At 41.5% G+C, this 18,356-nt stretch overlaps 3 protein-coding genes across 14 annotated transcripts in view; 2 read left to right on the top strand and 1 right to left on the bottom strand.

Moving 5' to 3' along the window:
- Positions 1-18,356, bottom strand: part of trip12 (thyroid hormone receptor interactor 12) — a 41,648-nt gene that overhangs the window by 23,014 nt on the left and 278 nt on the right. For 2 of the 7 annotated variants that reach the window (XM_030395367.1, XM_030395411.1), the window contains exon 1: positions 1,501-1,638. The exons of 1 other annotated variant lie outside the window; for it this stretch is intronic. The gene's annotated coding sequence lies outside the window, so the exon portion shown is untranslated. 4 more of the 7 variants (XM_030395403.1, XM_030395382.1, XM_030395376.1 and 1 more) reach the window with 4 other exon arrangements.
- Positions 562-5,174, top strand: fbxo36a (F-box protein 36a). The gene is made up of 4 exons (XM_030441709.1): positions 562-576; positions 2,021-2,155; positions 2,813-2,939; positions 5,131-5,174. The coding sequence occupies exons 1-4, from the start codon at positions 562-564 to the stop codon at positions 5,172-5,174; spliced, it is 321 nt and encodes a 106-aa protein (XP_030297569.1).
- Positions 5,226-17,433, top strand: zbtb38 (zinc finger and BTB domain containing 38). 6 transcript variants are annotated; one of them, XM_030395445.1, is made up of 3 exons: positions 5,584-6,169; positions 12,833-12,985; positions 13,073-17,433. In XM_030395445.1, the coding sequence occupies exon 3, from the start codon at positions 13,073-13,075 to the stop codon at positions 16,736-16,738; it is 3,666 nt and encodes a 1,221-aa protein (XP_030251305.1). In that variant the 5' UTR covers positions 5,584-6,169; positions 12,833-12,985; the 3' UTR covers positions 16,739-17,433. The 6 variants fall into 6 exon arrangements, with proteins under 6 accessions (XP_030251311.1, XP_030251294.1, XP_030251305.1 ...); XM_030395465.1 differs by lacking the exon at positions 5,584-6,169 and adding an exon at positions 6,193-9,508 and having other exon boundaries at positions 12,854-12,985; XM_030395458.1 differs by lacking the exon at positions 5,584-6,169 and adding an exon at positions 6,193-9,508.

Below are 18,356 nucleotides of genomic sequence, written 5' to 3'. Positions count from 1 at the left end.
GAGAAAACGCTAAGAAGTCTAGTTATAACATACCAAAGACTCGTTGGTTAAAGTTACGTTGGCTAACGTAGCAGTGGGTACATGGAAATGCGTAGTTGGCGTACCGGTGTGTCAACCAATTTTGCTCCCTATCTAAACGCAACGCCAAATTGAAACAGCCACCTTGTTTGTACTATGTTATGGTATGAAACGGCGATTTTTCAACATAATGGTCAAGACGGGCCCCTTACGTGCCAAATAACGATATCGTTCACCTGAGATTAGTAACACATCGAAAATGGCAGCATCGGCTTGACCGTCTTTCGAAAGCGGTTTAATGTAATATAGCTAGCAGGCTACCAGTAAACCACTGTATGCTAACTTGGTATTCTGACTGCCATGACACACTGCTGTGTCTGGCAGACGATCGGGTTTAAAGGAAAAAAATATACAGGTCTCGCACGCAAGTTAGCTTACCTTCTATACTGTTTGACAGGATGATCAAATCAAAATTACATTACTGCCAAGTCGCCAGGTAACCAGGCAGATCCACTATCACTCTCTTAGCAACTGTCAACGCGAATGTTGAGTACACAAGTATAGCTAACTAATGTTAGCTAGCTACGAGGATCACTAATGTTTTCTAAGCTGATTTAAGGCCAATGCCTGCCTCTCACTAGGACACTTGCTAGCATTTTAGCTAATGTTAGCCAGGCAGAAACAAGTTGACTCCTAAAAAGCAACGTGTCAACAAAGTCCATACGTTATTATTTTGAGTTGGGTAAAATGGACGAATTAACGTCAAGTATCTTATTTGGCCAGGCGTCTTGGCCAAAATGACAAGTCTCGGGCGAATAATTAGCAAGCTAATGCTAGCTTAGCCAAATAAGATAGCGAATGTTCCTTCAATGACTGTCCACTCGTAAACAGTAAGCTGACAAAAATAAACAGTTGACGGTTAGCTAGACGAGCTGCCGTTACTGGTTGGTGTAAATTAAGCTAGCTGCCTGGTTGACAATAAATCACTGACCTTATCAATACCGAATTTGCTGCTGCGGGGCAGTCACGTAGCTGACGTTAAGCGTTGTCAAACCAAACAAGAGCGTTATAGCTATTACCAGCTAACCTTGGCATGCAAGCTAATTAATATTAGCTAGCCTTGTTGTCGCTGGCTAACGCTTTGCCAGCTCGACTGGATGTTAATGGGATTTATTAGACAAACAACGGCCTCGTCACAACTCCCGAATTCAGTCTTTTGGTAGCATTTTTGTCAGTTTCGCTTAATTTTACAAGTTGTCTAGCTAGCAGCTAGCATGTTAACGCTAGCTAGCAAAAAGAAATGGCCTCTGATACCTTTTAGACACAAAAAAACAGGAAAGCAGGAACGGGATTCGAGCTATTTTCGCACTCCTGAACCATAATTCCTCCGATGTATTTCGGTATAAATTAGTCTCAAAGGTCCAAGAGACTGTTGGCTGAGATGTCACTGAAAATTTCTACCTTTTTGTATAATGTTGTTACCTATTTGTTCCAGTGTTGTAGTTGTAACAGGCAGTGCACCAGCTCCTCTTTTCTCTCTCTACCCCTGCTAGCTTCACATCAGCTGAGGGGCCTACAACTGCAATATACATCCGCGTGATTCATCCGCTCAGGGACTACTTACGTCTGACTGTAGCTTTCGGCATCTGCTTGTTTTTTTGCCAACAATGCTGCTGCAAGCACTAAATGTATTGCTCTGTAAAAAACATTTGTCAGCCGTAGAGTCTCCAGACATAAAGATTGAGCTATATTATCCGCTTTTTCAGACATAATCACTGCAACACTGAAGTCATTGGTAACATTAGCTTGTCACAGATATAAAGTATCAATCCGCTGGGTCGTGACCCCCCCTCCCCTCCCCCCTTAATAAATATGTATTAAAGCAATCATCTCTATAAATTAATTTGATGTCGTACATGACCTTTTATCATCACGCCACATCAGGGTTACATTATAATCAATTAAACTGAGCCCTCTGCCACTGAATAAACACTAAATACAGTGTCTTTTCCGTTGTCATGGTTACAGTTCTGCGTCCAAAATCGAGTCCTTGCTTGGGGAGCATCTACTTGACTTGAGGGGTCAAAGTCCACCTCCTACAAAAGATTTTTTCCAACTTGTCATAACCAAAACTGAGGTGGAGAATTTGTACTAGCTTCTATCTATAAAGCAGAGTCTCAAAGACTAGTTTGCTAAAGAGCTAAGTCTTGATAAAAAGCACTGTGCAAATGTAACCAAGGCTAGCTTAATGTGCACCTACAAAGCGAGTTAGCTAGCTAGCTAGATATAAATGATATCTAATGTTACATACTTTGTAGGTTAGTCTCTGGTAAGTTGAAGGACTTCTGTACCAATCAGTAACATTTTCACATCGATCACATTGATTTGAGTGTTAAGGTTAACAGTGAATTGTTGGCCAGACCTGTACGCGAACCTGTAACCTTGTTCTAGGAATGTACATTTTCATCTTGCCTCAGGTCTTTTTAGATTCAGACAATAGTCAACGTGTTCTCCTAGAATTAACTCATAATATCTTTTCTCTGCCCTCACTGTTGATTTTGTTTCTAATTTTAGGTTATCTGGGAATCTCATTGCAGCAGTGCACATTACTCCATACTGAAAACCTTTTCCACTTGTTTTGAATATTGTTTGGAGAAGTGTTACATTAGGCCACATTGATTGGGCCCAGCATTTCATTAGATGGAAATCTATGATTTGAAAAAGTGTGCTCCTTTAGGTTTTCAAGAATTGGACCCCCCAAACTCTGATTTGCCTCTCCTCATCTTTAGAACAGGTTGGTGCTGTTTTTGCGCAGAGGATCCTGGAACACACCATTTTACTTTGTCAAGGAAAGTCTGATTACCTGGAGCGCAAACCTGATGTCACATCGCTCAAGATCCTGTCTTACACACAGCTGGAAGGTTCATACCTTCCAGCTGTGTGTAAGACAGGTTTCACAAAGGTTCAGACAGTACAGTGTTGTCTTTATCAGACGACACAGGTGTGGTGTGTAACTCTCTACAATTCTTTCTCTCTGTGGCATGTATGTTGGTGCTTTTATGTATTTGTACACTGTACACCTATACACCTGAATTTTGTTTTGAATGTTGGACTGTACCAGCTCTGCAATTCTGAGACGTTTTGGAGCAGTCTGCGAGGAATTGGTGTGCTGAGTTTACCTTTGACATGGAGGGCTTAGCGAATGTCATGGACTGGTGTGAGACCTTTTTACCCTTTTCAACACCAGTGGTATTGAGAAGCAAGCAGCAAAGCAATTGGACAGTTTCCTTACTGCTCGAAAAAATCAGCAATACAAACGCTCTCACACTGAATGGATATCTGTATTCATTTTACACTGTGAAACAAGAGCCAGTGTTTCAGTGCGGTTTGGTGAGTGTTCTTTTACATTTTAGAGTTGAGATATGTGATCTACAAAGATGTATATTCCATATGTTTCAAGGTGCAATGTGTAAAGACCTGTCTAAGGTTACTCCAACCAAACAAAGGGCAGCATATCACCAGAGTAACCACAAACGTATGCTCACTATACCCTTTGCTGTTGCCATCTCTGGCTGAAGTTACTGTAGGTAGTTAGCTCAGTTAGCCATGCAGCTAGTAGCCAAATTTGGTACTAGACTAGAGTCTTCCTGGACTGCAACTTTGAGTCGCAGGTGAGCGCGTTGGTGTTAACACCGCAGGCAACAGAGCCCAGCAGCCTCGCAATCAATATGGCTAGACACCAGACTGAACAAACACAGCCTCATTTTTCTAATGTTTTAACTAAAACTCTGGCCACATCTTTCTCATTGCACCGCTAAAAGTGTTGAATATTCTGCAATACAAATCAGTATTTTGATGCATTGCCTTTTTCTTGTTACACTTTGGATGGCAACAATTATCAGCAGCATTCAAAAGATAGAGGCCATTACTTGCAAGTTATTTATGCCGCAGGGAGTGTAAAGTGAGCATTATTACTTGTAAATTAAATAAGCATAAGGTATGATTCAGGCTGCAATGGTATGAGATTTTCACGGTATGACAGACATCGCAGAAAACATCCAGGTTTCACGGTGTCACAGTACAGATCATTACATTATTATTATTATTATTAATTATTAATTATTAATTATTATTATTATTATTATTATTATTATTATTATTATCATCATCATCATCATCATCATCACCATCATCACCATCATCAGTTAAAACAGAAAAGAAAGGATTTTTTGTTGAATGAATGCTTTATTATAATTTCCTGATGGACATACAATATGATATAAACTTGAAATATTGTTTTTTTTAAACAGCAATAATACAGTGGAATTCCATACTGCAGATAAGCAAATGTACATGGTGCAATTATCATCCATTTTATTACCCCGTTATATTTCGAGAACGGTATATCGCTGCAATACTATGTATAATACAGCATTTAGTGCAACATTGTGTTTTCTGATAAACTACAAAACAATCTAAAAAGGCTTATAACAAAAAAATGTATGCTTAAAGTAAAGGATTCTTTATTGTCTTCCATAGGAGAAATCTGTCTTGGATTAAGTGAACTGCTGCATAAAAACACAAGGGCAAGATAAAGACAGCCGAGCAAATTGTTCACAAACTCATTCACACTGTGAAACTCCATGCAAACACAGTGGCAACAAACAACTGGTTTGTTTCCGTTTTCCTCAGAGTCCCAAATAACAACAACACAGCACCAAACGTGAGTTTATCCAATCTTTCAGTCTAAAATAGAGTTGAGAAAGCAATCAGAATTGGTGCCAGGCTGACAAAATTGTATAGTGGAAAGCGAGGTTTACAGGGAACCAATCTGTACGCAGGTGGTTTCGTTATTCTATATCCATTAAATTGTCCAATCCATTTTTACTTTATAATGGCACATCAAATAAAAAAACTTGTCTATTGCCAGTTAGAGCAACCGGAGTCAACATATGGAGGTAAATGTTCAATTTCACGTTGTACTTCCTGTTTACATTTGCCAGTGAACTGTTCTTGCGCCCTCTGCTGAAGGCCCCTTGGCACCCAATGCTGTCTCTGCTTGCAGTCAGCCTGTGTTTGTATGAGCTCTCTGTGCTGTGTTCATTTGTGCAGCCAGCAGAGGGAGCAACATGGCAGTGAAAACTAGAGTCAGATGATGGGAGGAGGAGGATCAAGCAAATAAACCCTTGGGTAACGTGTGCAAAACAAGTGTAATTCTGGTTACCATAGCCAGGCCTAAAGAGTACAACGCACTTATTCTGGATTGAAACCTTGTTTCAGATACATCTGTAAGGGCATCTGCCTCTCCGGTGCGACCTCACCTGAAACCAGTTGCGTAAGACAAAGGTATGCACTGTTTTTTTTTTCTGTTTCTAACAGGTACCTTAGTGGATCAGAAAGAACATATGGTACAATAAATGTTAACAAAACGGCTACATACTAAAGTAATGTCCTTGTTATTGTCACAAAATAGAAACACAAACATGAGTCATTCCAATATTTTGTTTTCTAGGACATGTTAAAAAGCAGGTCATTTTGAATCAACAACAAAACTCCCCCCAATATCAAATAATCTCCTGCCTGAATGATAGCTGGTGTTGGAATGATCTGACATGACCGCATACAGCCCTGACGGGTAGGTACTATGGCCTATTATTAGCCTCTGAACACTGGATACCGCCTTCTCAGCTGAGTCTGGTCTGGGAGGAAAAATATTCATTACGTAACAATAAAGGATCTGTCTCCCGACCCACTTCCTGAATACCACAGCAGCAACTAGGCCCCAACTGTGGCAGAGCGGAAGCCTCATCCATTTGTTTGCTGGAGCAGTGGCGGTTGTTTGCTGCTTATCTCTTGCCTCCACACATTCACCACGCCACCCCTCCTTCTCAGCTCCTCTTTATGGGTCAGTGATGCAGCGGGAGTGACGCAGCAGCCTCCAGAAGGCAACTCTACACAGCAGGAACAAGGAACCTCTGCCAGAACCATAGTCCACAGGCAACATCCAGACAGCAGTGAAGAAGGAAGATAGTGAAGGCCTAATCTAGGCCAAAGGAGAACGGTAGCCTTTCCTGCTTCTAAACAAACAGCGGAGAGACATCCACAGCGGCAGAGACAGGCCCAGCAGGACCGTCTGCACAGAAACATTTTGGTAGGCAAGTCCAAGTACGAGTGCTTGTTAAGGCGGCAACCTAAGTGCTACCAGGGATGAGTGTCTTTGTATGCTAAGAGTGTGAATGCTTTGAGAATGAGGATGAGGCCTAGTCAGCCTTGTCCTACAGTCTGTGCCTCTCTGCTGATGAGCGTCTCTACAGGCCGAGGCTGAGTTTACTGAGCATCAGAAGAACGGAGGCCGGTAAACTTTGTCCTGTTTTTTTTAAACGCATCCTAGCTGTGATGTGGAGGGCTGGTGACAAAATGCTGCTTACATAATACGTCAATATGATCCTCTCTTCAGATTAATATCTAAGGGCTTTAAGTCTGGGCAGTACGTTTGATTTCATTTACAGCTTTGATTTTCACATGTAACTTTTATACTGAGAAGAGACGTTTTCCCAGTTATTTCATTAACATTATAGCCTGACTAGTGCTGGATTTTTGGGGCTGATGCCAATAGCGATATTGGGAAATAAAAATAAATCAGATATTGATTGGTGGCTGATGAAACAGAGCCAAGATATTTACAATTTAACAATAAAACTTATTGTCCCAAATTACGGATGTACCTAGAATAGGCCAATATCGATCAATTATTTCTGCCAGCTGATACATCGATAAGGCTCTAACTAACATAAATAATGGTTCCCAACTAAAGCTGTTCCTATACCATTTTTTCCTTCCCGATACCGATACATGAAGTAGCCTATTGGTCGATACTGAGTACTGATTCGATACCAGTGTGTTAAAAAACGTTTATGTCATTATTATTTAACATCTTTATACTGCTAACCCTGAAATGATGTGATATGATGATGATTGATGTGATATGATTGTTGTCACTGTTGTATGGCCTGGCTCAGGTTAAACCTTCTGTAAAAAAGTTTAAAAAACACATACAGAGAATGACTGTCGTAGAACCATCTTCAATATCTAATTTGATCGGTCATAACTGAAAAAGAACACAAATATTGGTCCTCAGTAATATGTGAACTTGCCTACACGAGAGAAGAAGCTTAGCTTGTGTCAGAAACATTTCAGATTCTAGTATGGGTATCGGAAGAACCCTATTCGGAACCCCGTAACCTGCCCAATTGTGGAAAATATTACTGATGGCTCGGAAGTTAAAAATGGTCCACTATGGTAAAATGTTATGTTAAGAATAATTTCAAAGCCACAGCGGCATTTCATTCTACATGCATTTGTAAGATATACAGTCCATACAGGTCATACAAATTAGCAATTGTTTTGTTGTGCTCAGGAAGACTATAAGATGGACATGTTTGCACAAAGACTACAACCTTATGGTCTGTCCTGAATCAAAACCAGCATTCACTTCAAGTCACTGAAGCTATTGCAAAGGACTTGAAATGAGGACACAAACTAAAAATGCTCCAGAGATAAAAATTGATATATATTCTCTTTAAATGCCACTGATGGAATGACTGGTCTAGATCTTAGACACTGGCTCACAGAAAACTGTAAATATACTGCAGTCAATTAAAATACATAAATTTGTCCACAGTCTAGCTGTGTGTTTGCTGTGAATTTGCGAACTTGGGTCTTTTTGACCGACAGGAGTCTTGGAGGAGCGATGGCTGCTGCATACTCGACCAGACTCCCCCCTCTAGTTTCCCAAATTTAGATTTTCTAGCTCCAATTACAGAGAGTATGTACTGCAGTGACTTTAGCCACTTGGACTGTTATCTCTTTTTTGGATTTTAGGTGTCACACCAACATGGCCAAGTGTCACACACATTTTAAGGTTTAATTACCTGACAGACTGGTACACTGGCTGGTCCCTCAGGCTAATTTAAGGGGCCCTCAAGTAAGCAGGCTGTCAGTACCAAAAGTAGACCACTGAGTCTGTGGTTAATTGTGTGTTCATTAAACCCACATAATGGGATATATCAAGGACAGAAAAGGGAAAAGGACAATACATCAGCTAAGATTTAGCGTGATTGCTGACTGTATTTCAAGAGACGAAAGCACAGGCACTCCTTGAACAGCACATTTCATTCCTTTAGGGAAATTAGTGCATGCATAATGATATGGCACCTGCTACTTTGTCTTTTGAACTCAACAGTACATACAATTACGTGGCACTGAAACTAGATTAAAGTAGGTCTCAGCCAGCATGAGGAGAGGACCCACACAGTCATATGACTACACTGAGTTGTGTAAATAAAAGAGCTGCTTCCGAGCTCAGAGGCTAGCGAGAGGCTCACAGTGCCATGTCGGGTTCAGCTTCCTCCCCTCCCCCTCGTCTGCAGTGCTGACGCATCTGCTGCTTTTGCATCAATCAGCAGCGTCTATATAGGTATACCGAGAGTCCCCACTGATAGCAGGACTCTCTCTTCCCCCTCAGCCTTGCATTCAGTTTGCACGCTTACTGCAAATGTGAGAGAGCGCATCGATGTCGATCGATGAACATCTGTCCTGTGACTGCTGTGATGCATAATAGGACAGCGGATTCTGCCATCTTCTCTCGGCTTCTGCATTACCTAACCACAGTGACTGCGTAAGCACGGACGGAGGGCTTTGGTGTAATATACTGCTGCACAGACAGAGAGTCTGTGTGCACAAGCCTGAAACAGATGATGTAGCGTTATGCATTCAAGGTGCATGATCTATGTTCTATACAGATAATTCAGTTTCATGCAAAAGATTTTTTGCTTTTGGTCAACATCGATGCATCGGGATCTAGTTGATGCAGTGCTGGGGAGGTTTAATACGGCATTTGTTGCACTCCTCACTCTACGCTGCTACCAGCAATACAGCTGAGTGTTCTCTCTGGCTGTAGCATCGACTACTGAGCTCGTGTGTGATGTAGCACCCAGCATCTCTCCGCTCTCCCTACAGCCCTCTGCCATGCTTAATAAAAGTTGCCGTTTCCTGCTCAGTGGCTCCAGAGCGAACGCTTCAGTTGCCCAGCTAGCACAAAGGCAGACCCATACTCCGGTTTAGCTACATGCTGTATAGCTGTGAGTAACTGCGAGTTATTTCTATAGCTGTAGCAAGACAGAAGAGGGACAGTCAGAGGAGGGCAGGGCAGATCTAGCCCAGGACCTGGGCTGCATGGACAGAGGCGAAGGACGTTGGAGCTTGAGAGATCTGCACACAGAGAGGGAGGGAGAGGAAGAAAGACGTCAGAAGAAGCTCTGCTTCTGACAACACCACCGTTCAGCGACCATCATAGAAAAAAAAACTACTTTCGCATTGCCATCACGAAACTGTTTTTCACGTATAGTTGGGTATGTTGAGGGTTGTAGAAAAGGGATACTGCACAACACTGTTCCTGTCCGCCCAGCATCGTTTTCTCTGATTTACTAAGGTATGTTTTGCATGGTTTCCCCTCAATTTATAACCTGTTTTGTTGCGGAAGTACGCTTTGCAGAGGTGCGTGAAGTGTCTTTTGCTTTGATATTTCGCTCTTTGTTTGACAAGACTGTCTGTATGCTACACTGTCATTTCTTGGTTTGTGGTTTAGCATGTGGGGATTTTTATTTTACAAGTCGAGACTTAAAAAAATATTTCACATGAGCTCTGAAGGTAAAAGAAGGTTGGGGTGTGGCAAAATCATAAGCACTGATGACAAATTCAAAATTTCCGCTCAGCATGTGGTGGCACAAAACCACAACAATTGGTATAAATTGTTAAAAGTGAAAGTGGTAAAGTAAAATGACAACAAAGAGGAAAAGATGAAACCGTTTCTGTGAGCTGCACCAACTGAGAAATTAGTATAAAAGCGGTGGCACATCACTTGCTGTTATCAGATGAGAAAGTCCTTTGGGTAGCATTTCTCCTGCAGACAAAGACACACAGACCAATACACATACACAAAGTACATTAACGCGGAGACAAAGCAAACCTCGATTGCTCTGTAGATTGCTGTGTGTTGCAGGTTCTCAGAGAGGGCAGGATGTTTGTGGGAGAGAGGGGACCGAATACCCGGACAGCTAACACGGTCACTTGCCATCCAGCTGAATCCCAATAAGTGCTGCGCCATAGCATGTTGCCATGACAACGGAGGCCTGTCTGAGAAAGAAGGCAGGAGGCAGGTTGTGTTTTCAGCAGCCTGAGACGCTTAGAGAACGGCGGCCATATTGCATTTGTTGCACGAACGTGGAACTGGAAATTAGGGAAAAAAATTAAAATGATATCACCATTAAATGACCTACATCACTTTGTAGTTTAACAAAAAATACCTTTAAATCCGTTACCTTGAAGAATTACAAACGATGCGTGATGCAGAGCACAGAAAAATAAGCAAACCACGAAACAAAGTTAGATTCTACGGAAGCCAAGAGCAGCCATGCTTGCATTTATTTTTGCTCTCATCTCGAGATCAAGTTAATTATTTCTTTATCTCGAGATAACAACGCTTGTTTTCTGGTGATAACAGGTTACTTTATATATCATATCGAGAAGACAAGAGGCAGATATCCTGAGGTGATGAGATAATTGATTGAAATGATTTTTGTTTTCTCAAGATCACAGGATAATTAATTGATGTAAGACTTCTGGAATCAGAACAGCAAAAAATAACATTTCCAGCTCAAATCAGTTGTTATATATTTGACTTCTTATATGCATGTCGATATGGCACTCCTCATCCCTGATAAACATTATAAACATTATAATGATAAACATTTCCGGTATTTTAATGTAACTTGACTGTAATACACTCTGCGCTGACTAAATCTCATATGGCATAATGACAAAGAGCATGCGAGGGAGAGACATAAAATATAATCATGGTGCCTCCGGGGCAGCAGATCGCAAAAGCATCTCCGGAAGAAAGGAAATCATGGTCTCATGCTAAATAGCAAAGTCACTGTATGACTTTGAATCACAGTGAAAAAACAGCAGTAATATAAAAAAACAACTTCTCTCTGATCTTAAATTGGATATTTAATTAAAGGCGATGCAGGTGCAATGATTCATCACTTACAAGAACAGGCTGAGTGAGTCTTAGCGGGTACAGTCAGCATGCTACATGAGGCACGCTAAATGACTCAGTATGGACTCAAACCAAACTGACTCTGATATCAGTAGGCCACTATTAGAACAACATGCTGAGTGATACATCCTGTTTCCCTGTAAGAATGGATGAACTTTAACTTCCTCTAGGGGTTGCATATTGTAGATTATGGTAGTTTACTGTCAAAATCAAATGAATCCACAAATGCTGCTTTGTCGATATGCGAAAACTATGTAATTCCCTGTCTGACCAGAAGTACAGAAGTGTGTGCCCAGGTGTAACAACTGGAAGATGTGTGTCCCTATGTAGTATTTATATAGTATTACAATGTTATTTATACAGCAGCTTCTTTGAATAGGTTAGAGATGTTATTGTTTCTACTTTTCATGGCAGTGATCACTGTACTTCTGTGCTACATTACATTACAACAGTGGAACTTCCTGGCAGCCATTTCACTCATGAGGCATCAATTAACTGTTCCCTGTCGTTAAAGTTGACAAAAAAACGTACACGAGGAAAGTAAAAGGGCGCCTCTCTACAGCCGACTGACAAACAACCGAAGAAGGGAACGTATGAGTCATCAGTGCATAACTGTCTGCATGTCATTTTCACATTAACCTAGACGACTGAACCAGAGCTAATGCAGAGCTGTGGTAGCACACCAAATAGATTACCATCAAAATTGAATTATAATAAGTGATAATAGCAAATAAATGTATGACTGAATGCCCTGCAGCATATTTTTCCAGGTTCAAGTTAAGACCTCTCACATTAAGAGTACAGTTGTTGTTCTTAGAAAGATGGGAGTACTCTCGTGGCTTGGTTTTGCGATTAGTTCATAGCCTACTGGGGGTGGTCATAACAACAATATTCCGTGTATAAAAAAGTAATTAATCCACAAAGAAAATGATCAACTGAACAGAAAGGAAATTAGTGGGCAGACCAGAAGCCATTGCATATTGGACGTTATTAAGGCATCAAGCATTTGGTCTCAATATCAAAAAAACTTTTGAATTGCAACCTTCACACTACAATTACAGGACAGAGGCAACATGTTTGGCACAAATTTAGCGTCCTTTGACCAAAACATTTTTCTTGCAGTACCAACAGTGTCATTAGTATTGTCAACATGCCTTCCCACATAATTTTTAATTGGCAATCAATAGGTGCATACCTCCATCAAGGCCAAATTCTTCCCTTCTGAATTTACATATAGATACAAGCCATCTAAATATGCCGATTTTTTTTTTTTTTTATCATGATCCAAACACGTAATGTTAAAGTCACAGTGAGAAATAAATCCTGAATCTATCCCTTTATCCAGAAGTTAGGGGGTCTATTCTGCGCTGAGAACCATCCTCCATCAAAACGATGTATTTGTTAGTCCATCAATGAGGTCTTCCCTACAATAATAGAATGAAACAAGGCTTTAAACAATACCTTATTTAGCCTTGAGGAGAGATTAAAGATTGCTTCTACACAGGGGAAACAAGAATAGGATACAGGAAAACAAAAGACAGGTAAAGACTTTCAGATAGTGGTGTCAGAAGTCTGCATCAGTTCCATAAGGTTTCACAATTTACAATAGATAATCTTTTGATGATCCTATTGTCTGTCCTTAACTCAGTAGGTGACCCATTCATGAAGGTTTAAACTAACCCTAACCCTATGCAGGGATTTTCTTTAATGAAACAGGATGGAGATTATGATGCCTTGACTCACCAGAGCTGTTGACCAGACTGTTGGCACTGGAGCTCATCTGCCAGGACATTACTGCCATCTAGTGTTATAACACTAGAAGAGCTAAAATATTTTCAAATACAAAATGTACACACATCTTCTGGATATTTTTTACAATATTATCCAGATCCACCATTTTGTTATAAGCTGATATTTCTTCTCTTCTTTATTTAGATGACTGTGGTGTCCCCATGCACTCAGAACCTGATGGATAGTGCTCACCCTCACACTGTGCTAAGCAAACTCAACGAGCAGCGCTCCCAAGGCCTCTTCTGTGATGTTACCATCGTGGTGGAAGATGTTAAGTTTCGGGCCCACAGGAACATCCTGGCAGCCTGCAGCGGGTACTTCAGGAACGCTCTGACAACCCCTGAGACGTGGAGCTCGAGCCAAGTGCTGGAGCTGATGGACCTGAAGTCTGAGGTGTTCGCCAGTATTCTCAACTTTATCTACTGCTCAAAGGTGACCACACCTGGAGCAGAGGACACAGGGAGGCTAGTGGCAGCTGGAAAAAGACTTGGAATCCCTTTTTTAGAGAAGCTTGCAGAACAAGAGAAGCATGATGAATGTGTGAAATACACAGATCCCAGCACAGCCCCATTGTCTCAAAAAACAAAGAAAGAAGCTCCCAGGCCCGACGAGATAGACAGTGCAAAAGGGCCACGCATCACCAATGCCTTTTCCATCACTGAAGTGTGTCCTGGGAACAATCTTTTCACCCCTCTGGTTCAAACCGATGGGGAGAGGCAGCCACCAGATGCGGGACAGGTCCCATCAAGTTGCCCCACAACCTCTTGCCTCAATGGGAGCAATGAGACAACGCAAGCCCTCTCAGAGCACTCATATGCAGTGAGCAAATCTACGGAAGGCAAGGACAGCAGTCAGTGGGACAACAAGAAGGTCTGTAAGCCAGCAATATCACAGCAAAAGCAACTAATTTACAGGAACGCAGGCCCACTTAAAAAACGCCACAGACTGAGAGGCACTTTGGGTAAAAGTATACTTCCAACACCAGCTGAACCACAGACAGATAAACCAAATGCAATAACCCCCACATTACCTGATGGTGTTTCTGCAGCACCTACTGCAGCCATGACACCACCTCCACTTTTTTCAGAGGCAGAAACAGACAGAAATATAGACCATGGGCTTCCTATAGCCACTGACAATGTTCCAATGGAGTTAGGTCCACCAACCCTTTCACCTCACCCGGAAGAAAGCATTTCAATCTACGGGTGTGAGCACTGTCCAGAGATATTCACAAATAAAGCTCTTCTCACCATTCACTCAGAGGTACATAAAAAGCGTTTTGTCAGTCATTTGTTTTGTAAGTTTTGTCACAGAAAGTTCATACACCTCAAACGACTACGCAACCATGAGCAGGTCTGTCCCAGAGTAGCAAGAGGCCCGCCTAAACTAGACGCTACTGACTTATCAACCAAAGAGGTCCATTCGGATGACGTGGCCGACATGGAAAGCATCCCATCACAGATTCCCTCTGCAGACCTCTCTACACCTTACATCGCAGAGCCGCCTCATGTGGACCAATCAGAGCCTCCACAGAGTGAGAGGGTACTGAGGCCAGGTGGCAGTCAGAGGAGATACAACTGCAGTGTGTGTAAAAGGGTCTATGTCACCATATCCAGTCTGAAGAGGCACGAGAATGTACATTCCTGGCAGAGGGCTTATCCCTGTCATTATTGTAATAAAGTGTTTGCTTTGGCAGAGTACCGTACCAAGCATGAAATCTGGCACACAGGTGAACGCCGCTATCAGTGCATTTTCTGCCTCGAGACATTCATGACATATTATATTTTAAAGAACCATCAGAAGTCTTTTCACGGCATTGATCCCAGTCTAGCTGTTAAGAAAAAATCTGCCAACGGTGGGCTGAAAGCCAGCGTTTATCCAATCAAACTCTACAGGCTTCTGCCCATGAAGTTTAGAAAGAGACAATACAAGACGTACAGTCAAACATATTCAGAGAGTGTTGAGAGAGGGGACCAAGCTCCAATAGACAGCAACTCTCTCATCCCTCCTTTTGAAGAAAGTGGTCTGATCAGCCACCCTGATACCGCTTCATTCCCTCTGACATTCATGGCAACGACAAAGATGGTGGCACCTGTCATGCCTCGCATCAGCTTTGACAAGCCATTGGACCAAGATATTGATCAAAGTCTGGACAGTGAATCGGATATTCAGAGAGGCACAAGAAAAGAGGGGGAGAATAGAGATTCATCCTTCATCAACTACGCTAGTACCTTCTCTTTTCAACCCGATACAGAGCCTCCCTCAGTGGATGATCCTTCAGTTCTAAGTAACTCAGGGCACATCAGTCATAATGTGCCATTCTTAAACTCTTTGAACACCGTTAAAAAGTTGAGTGAGCTATCAGCTTCAGCAAAAAGAGTTGAGGAAATGACCAAGGAGATACTTCAATCAAGCACTGAGAATCTGGTGCGCGATAAGATGGTGGGGGCAAAGACAGAAACATACATTGCCAAACCCGCATGCCCGGGCCCATCTGTGGATGGTGCAGCCATGCCTCTCTGTCAGATAACGGTGAAAATAGGCAATGAAGCCATTATCCGCCGACAAATCAAAGGATCTAAGCTCTTCCCTAGAAAGAAAAGGAGAATCAGAGAACTGAGTGTGGAAGAGAGTCTGTGCACTCCAACAAGGGAAAACTCAGAGAGCCCCAGACTCCGCCTCAGACAAGAAGTCACTGCTGCCACAGAGACAGAGACGTACGAGGATCCCAATGACTGTGACACAGCTGATATGCTTTGGCGTCCCTACTATTCTTACAAAGCTAAAAAGAAAAGGAAGAAGTTGAGATTCAAGCACAGAAAAGCTTTGTTCCACCGTTATCCCGAAACATCTGGAGACAGAATTACTGCCAGTGAAGCCCACCTTGATAAAAGTAGTTGGCTGACAGACGAGAGCATCTCAGGTGTTAGTGCAGAGGGGAAACGTGGTCTTAACAGGAACCCCAGCCCCAGGGCCACCTACAACTGTGACATCTGTGACAGCTCTTTTATCACAGAGACCGGTCTCAGAGCTCATGTTATCGGTTCCCACCCATGTTTCTGCCGGACGTGTGGAAAACAAGGTCCCCCTGGTGAAGTACCTGCCGGAGGTGATTACATCTGCAACAACTGTATGGAAAACGGCTCCTGCTTCGATAATACACCCCGGAGCCCAAACCCAGAGAAGAAGTATCGCTGCTCTTTCTGTCCCCAGCGTTTTCTCTACCTTGCCACCAAGAGAAGCCATGAGAAAAAACACCAGGAGATAAATGAGGAGGGATATAATTATGATAGCCTCACACCATGTTCTAAATACTCAGCACACCTGAGTGAAGACAATAGACAAGATACCATCAAAACAGAAGACAGTGACAATCAAGGGAGCCCAGACATAAAAAGTGAAAGGCTGGAAGGAGGTTTTTCCATTGATAAAATTAAGCCTAAAATTGAGGATACAACTGACTTTATGTCTTTGACGACATACCAAGACACGTCATACTCAAACATTAAAGGTCCACCATCACCCTGCATTGACCCATTGCTTTCCTTGACGCCTTCAAAGGTAAAACAGAAAGTGCCGAAAAAAAGGCTCAATGCACATCATTCTATGCATCTCATCCCAAAAAAGCAATCCCGTGACAGAGACAATGACAGCAACAAGGATTTTTTGATGGGCCCAAGAACGACCAATCACAATGATTGTGAGAAGCCCTTTAAACTGTTCAGGAGAAATGACTCTGAAGCTAAAGGCGCCCACATTGCTATGCACAAGCCAGATAAATGGATGTGCAAAGAGGAGCCATTTTTTTAAAGACCTTTGAGAATTGTGGCAAACAGTAGGCAGAAGAGAAATTGAGGCTTGACTTCAAGCCACTGTGTCGGTTAAGAGATCCAAGAGTTGTTGTCTTTGCAGCTGAGCTCAATAAAATGTTTTTAATGGACGACACTAAACAAAAGGACCTTATATCAGTGTAGGTGGCAATTTATTCCCTCCTTAACTCGATGAATGACTGATTTTTTTCACCTTTGTAGAAGTTGTTTTTTGGATAATATAGGACCCTCTGACACAGACTGTACTTTGTCCATTGTCTATGCATATATGGCAGACTCAACGGTAACCTCAAGAAAATATATGAATGTTGGTAACGTTGCTACAAACAGTGTGCGATTTCAGAACATTGGTAGAATATGTTCGACAACTGAAGAGCTGTCTTGTGTGGTTACATTTTCACTTCTTCAAAAATATGTCTGGGAAAAACAATATGAATTTTACACATTTCTGAATCTCCCATTCAGTTACTGTAACTGGCATTGATAAGTTGCACTTTATAGTTAGACTATGCTAATCTGTTGGTTAAATACTTTGATAATTCAATTTAAGCACCATTGATATGATTCTAATTTATAATTAACACATGGCACCATTGAGATTAAAGTTACTACTTTTGTGTGTTTATGTATAAAATGTGTAAAAGTATTTAAATAAATGTTGTTGATATTCTAAACAATTATATCCTGTCCTCCTTTAGCCTACTTAGAGATACAGTTAATGCTATGACTATCAATTCACAGTATTTAGTAACCACTGACCAACACGTTAGACTGACTGATAAGCACATTTACTGATATGACACTATCCCTAAAAGGCATGCAGTTTTTTTTTTTTTTTTTTAAAGATTTTTAAGAGGGACATTTTAAATAGCAAGATTTAAATCGTCACAAAACCAGTTCCACAGCAAACAATTTCTTAAGTATAAAGCCACATGGTGGCTCTCTGCTCCTTCAGGTCCTTCAGGGACCTGCAGCCCATCTGAGAAATTCATTCATCCCCTCGTTCTTTCACCCAAACTGAATCTGCATGTAGAGCTGGGCCCCGAGATGCAATTTCCAGATGTTTCTAAATTATTTGCTTCTGGTCAAGTGATGTCACAGATGAGTCATAAATTGTGGCTATAAGGTGCTGCTGCACACTGACTATGCCACGATTATGCCATGGAGACACCATTTTTACCAAATTTCAATGTGGCATGTCATTTAATAGAAGATATCCTATAGCAACACTGATGGAAACAATTAAAGTGATGTTATTGGTGCTATTACAGATTGAATGTGAGCAGGAGTTTTATTTACTTTGCATTAATAATTGGGAAACATAGCTAATGGCACCGGGGGCCATTGGACTTTGAGATAAGGACAGATTAGTTACATTAATGTAAAGTAAAATCTTGACATAGCCTGCTGGCAATAACTTCAATGCAAGGCTGAAAAGGGCACACGATCACAATATTTTACAATAATTACTATTGTATTTTAATCAAATTTGAGATTAAAATCCTACATATATATATACAAAGTTGTCACATATTATAGTTTTATACATGTGTTTACAGTTATTTGTATACTTTAGTTGTTTATATGTTTGTGCTTAC

Source organism: Sparus aurata, chromosome 2 (genome assembly GCF_900880675.1).
Source record: "Sparus aurata chromosome 2, fSpaAur1.1, whole genome shotgun sequence".
NCBI classification, from domain to species: domain Eukaryota; kingdom Metazoa; phylum Chordata; class Actinopteri; order Spariformes; family Sparidae; genus Sparus; species Sparus aurata.
Note: the sequence above shows the minus strand (reverse complement) of the source record. Positions and strands in the feature narration are given on the sequence as shown.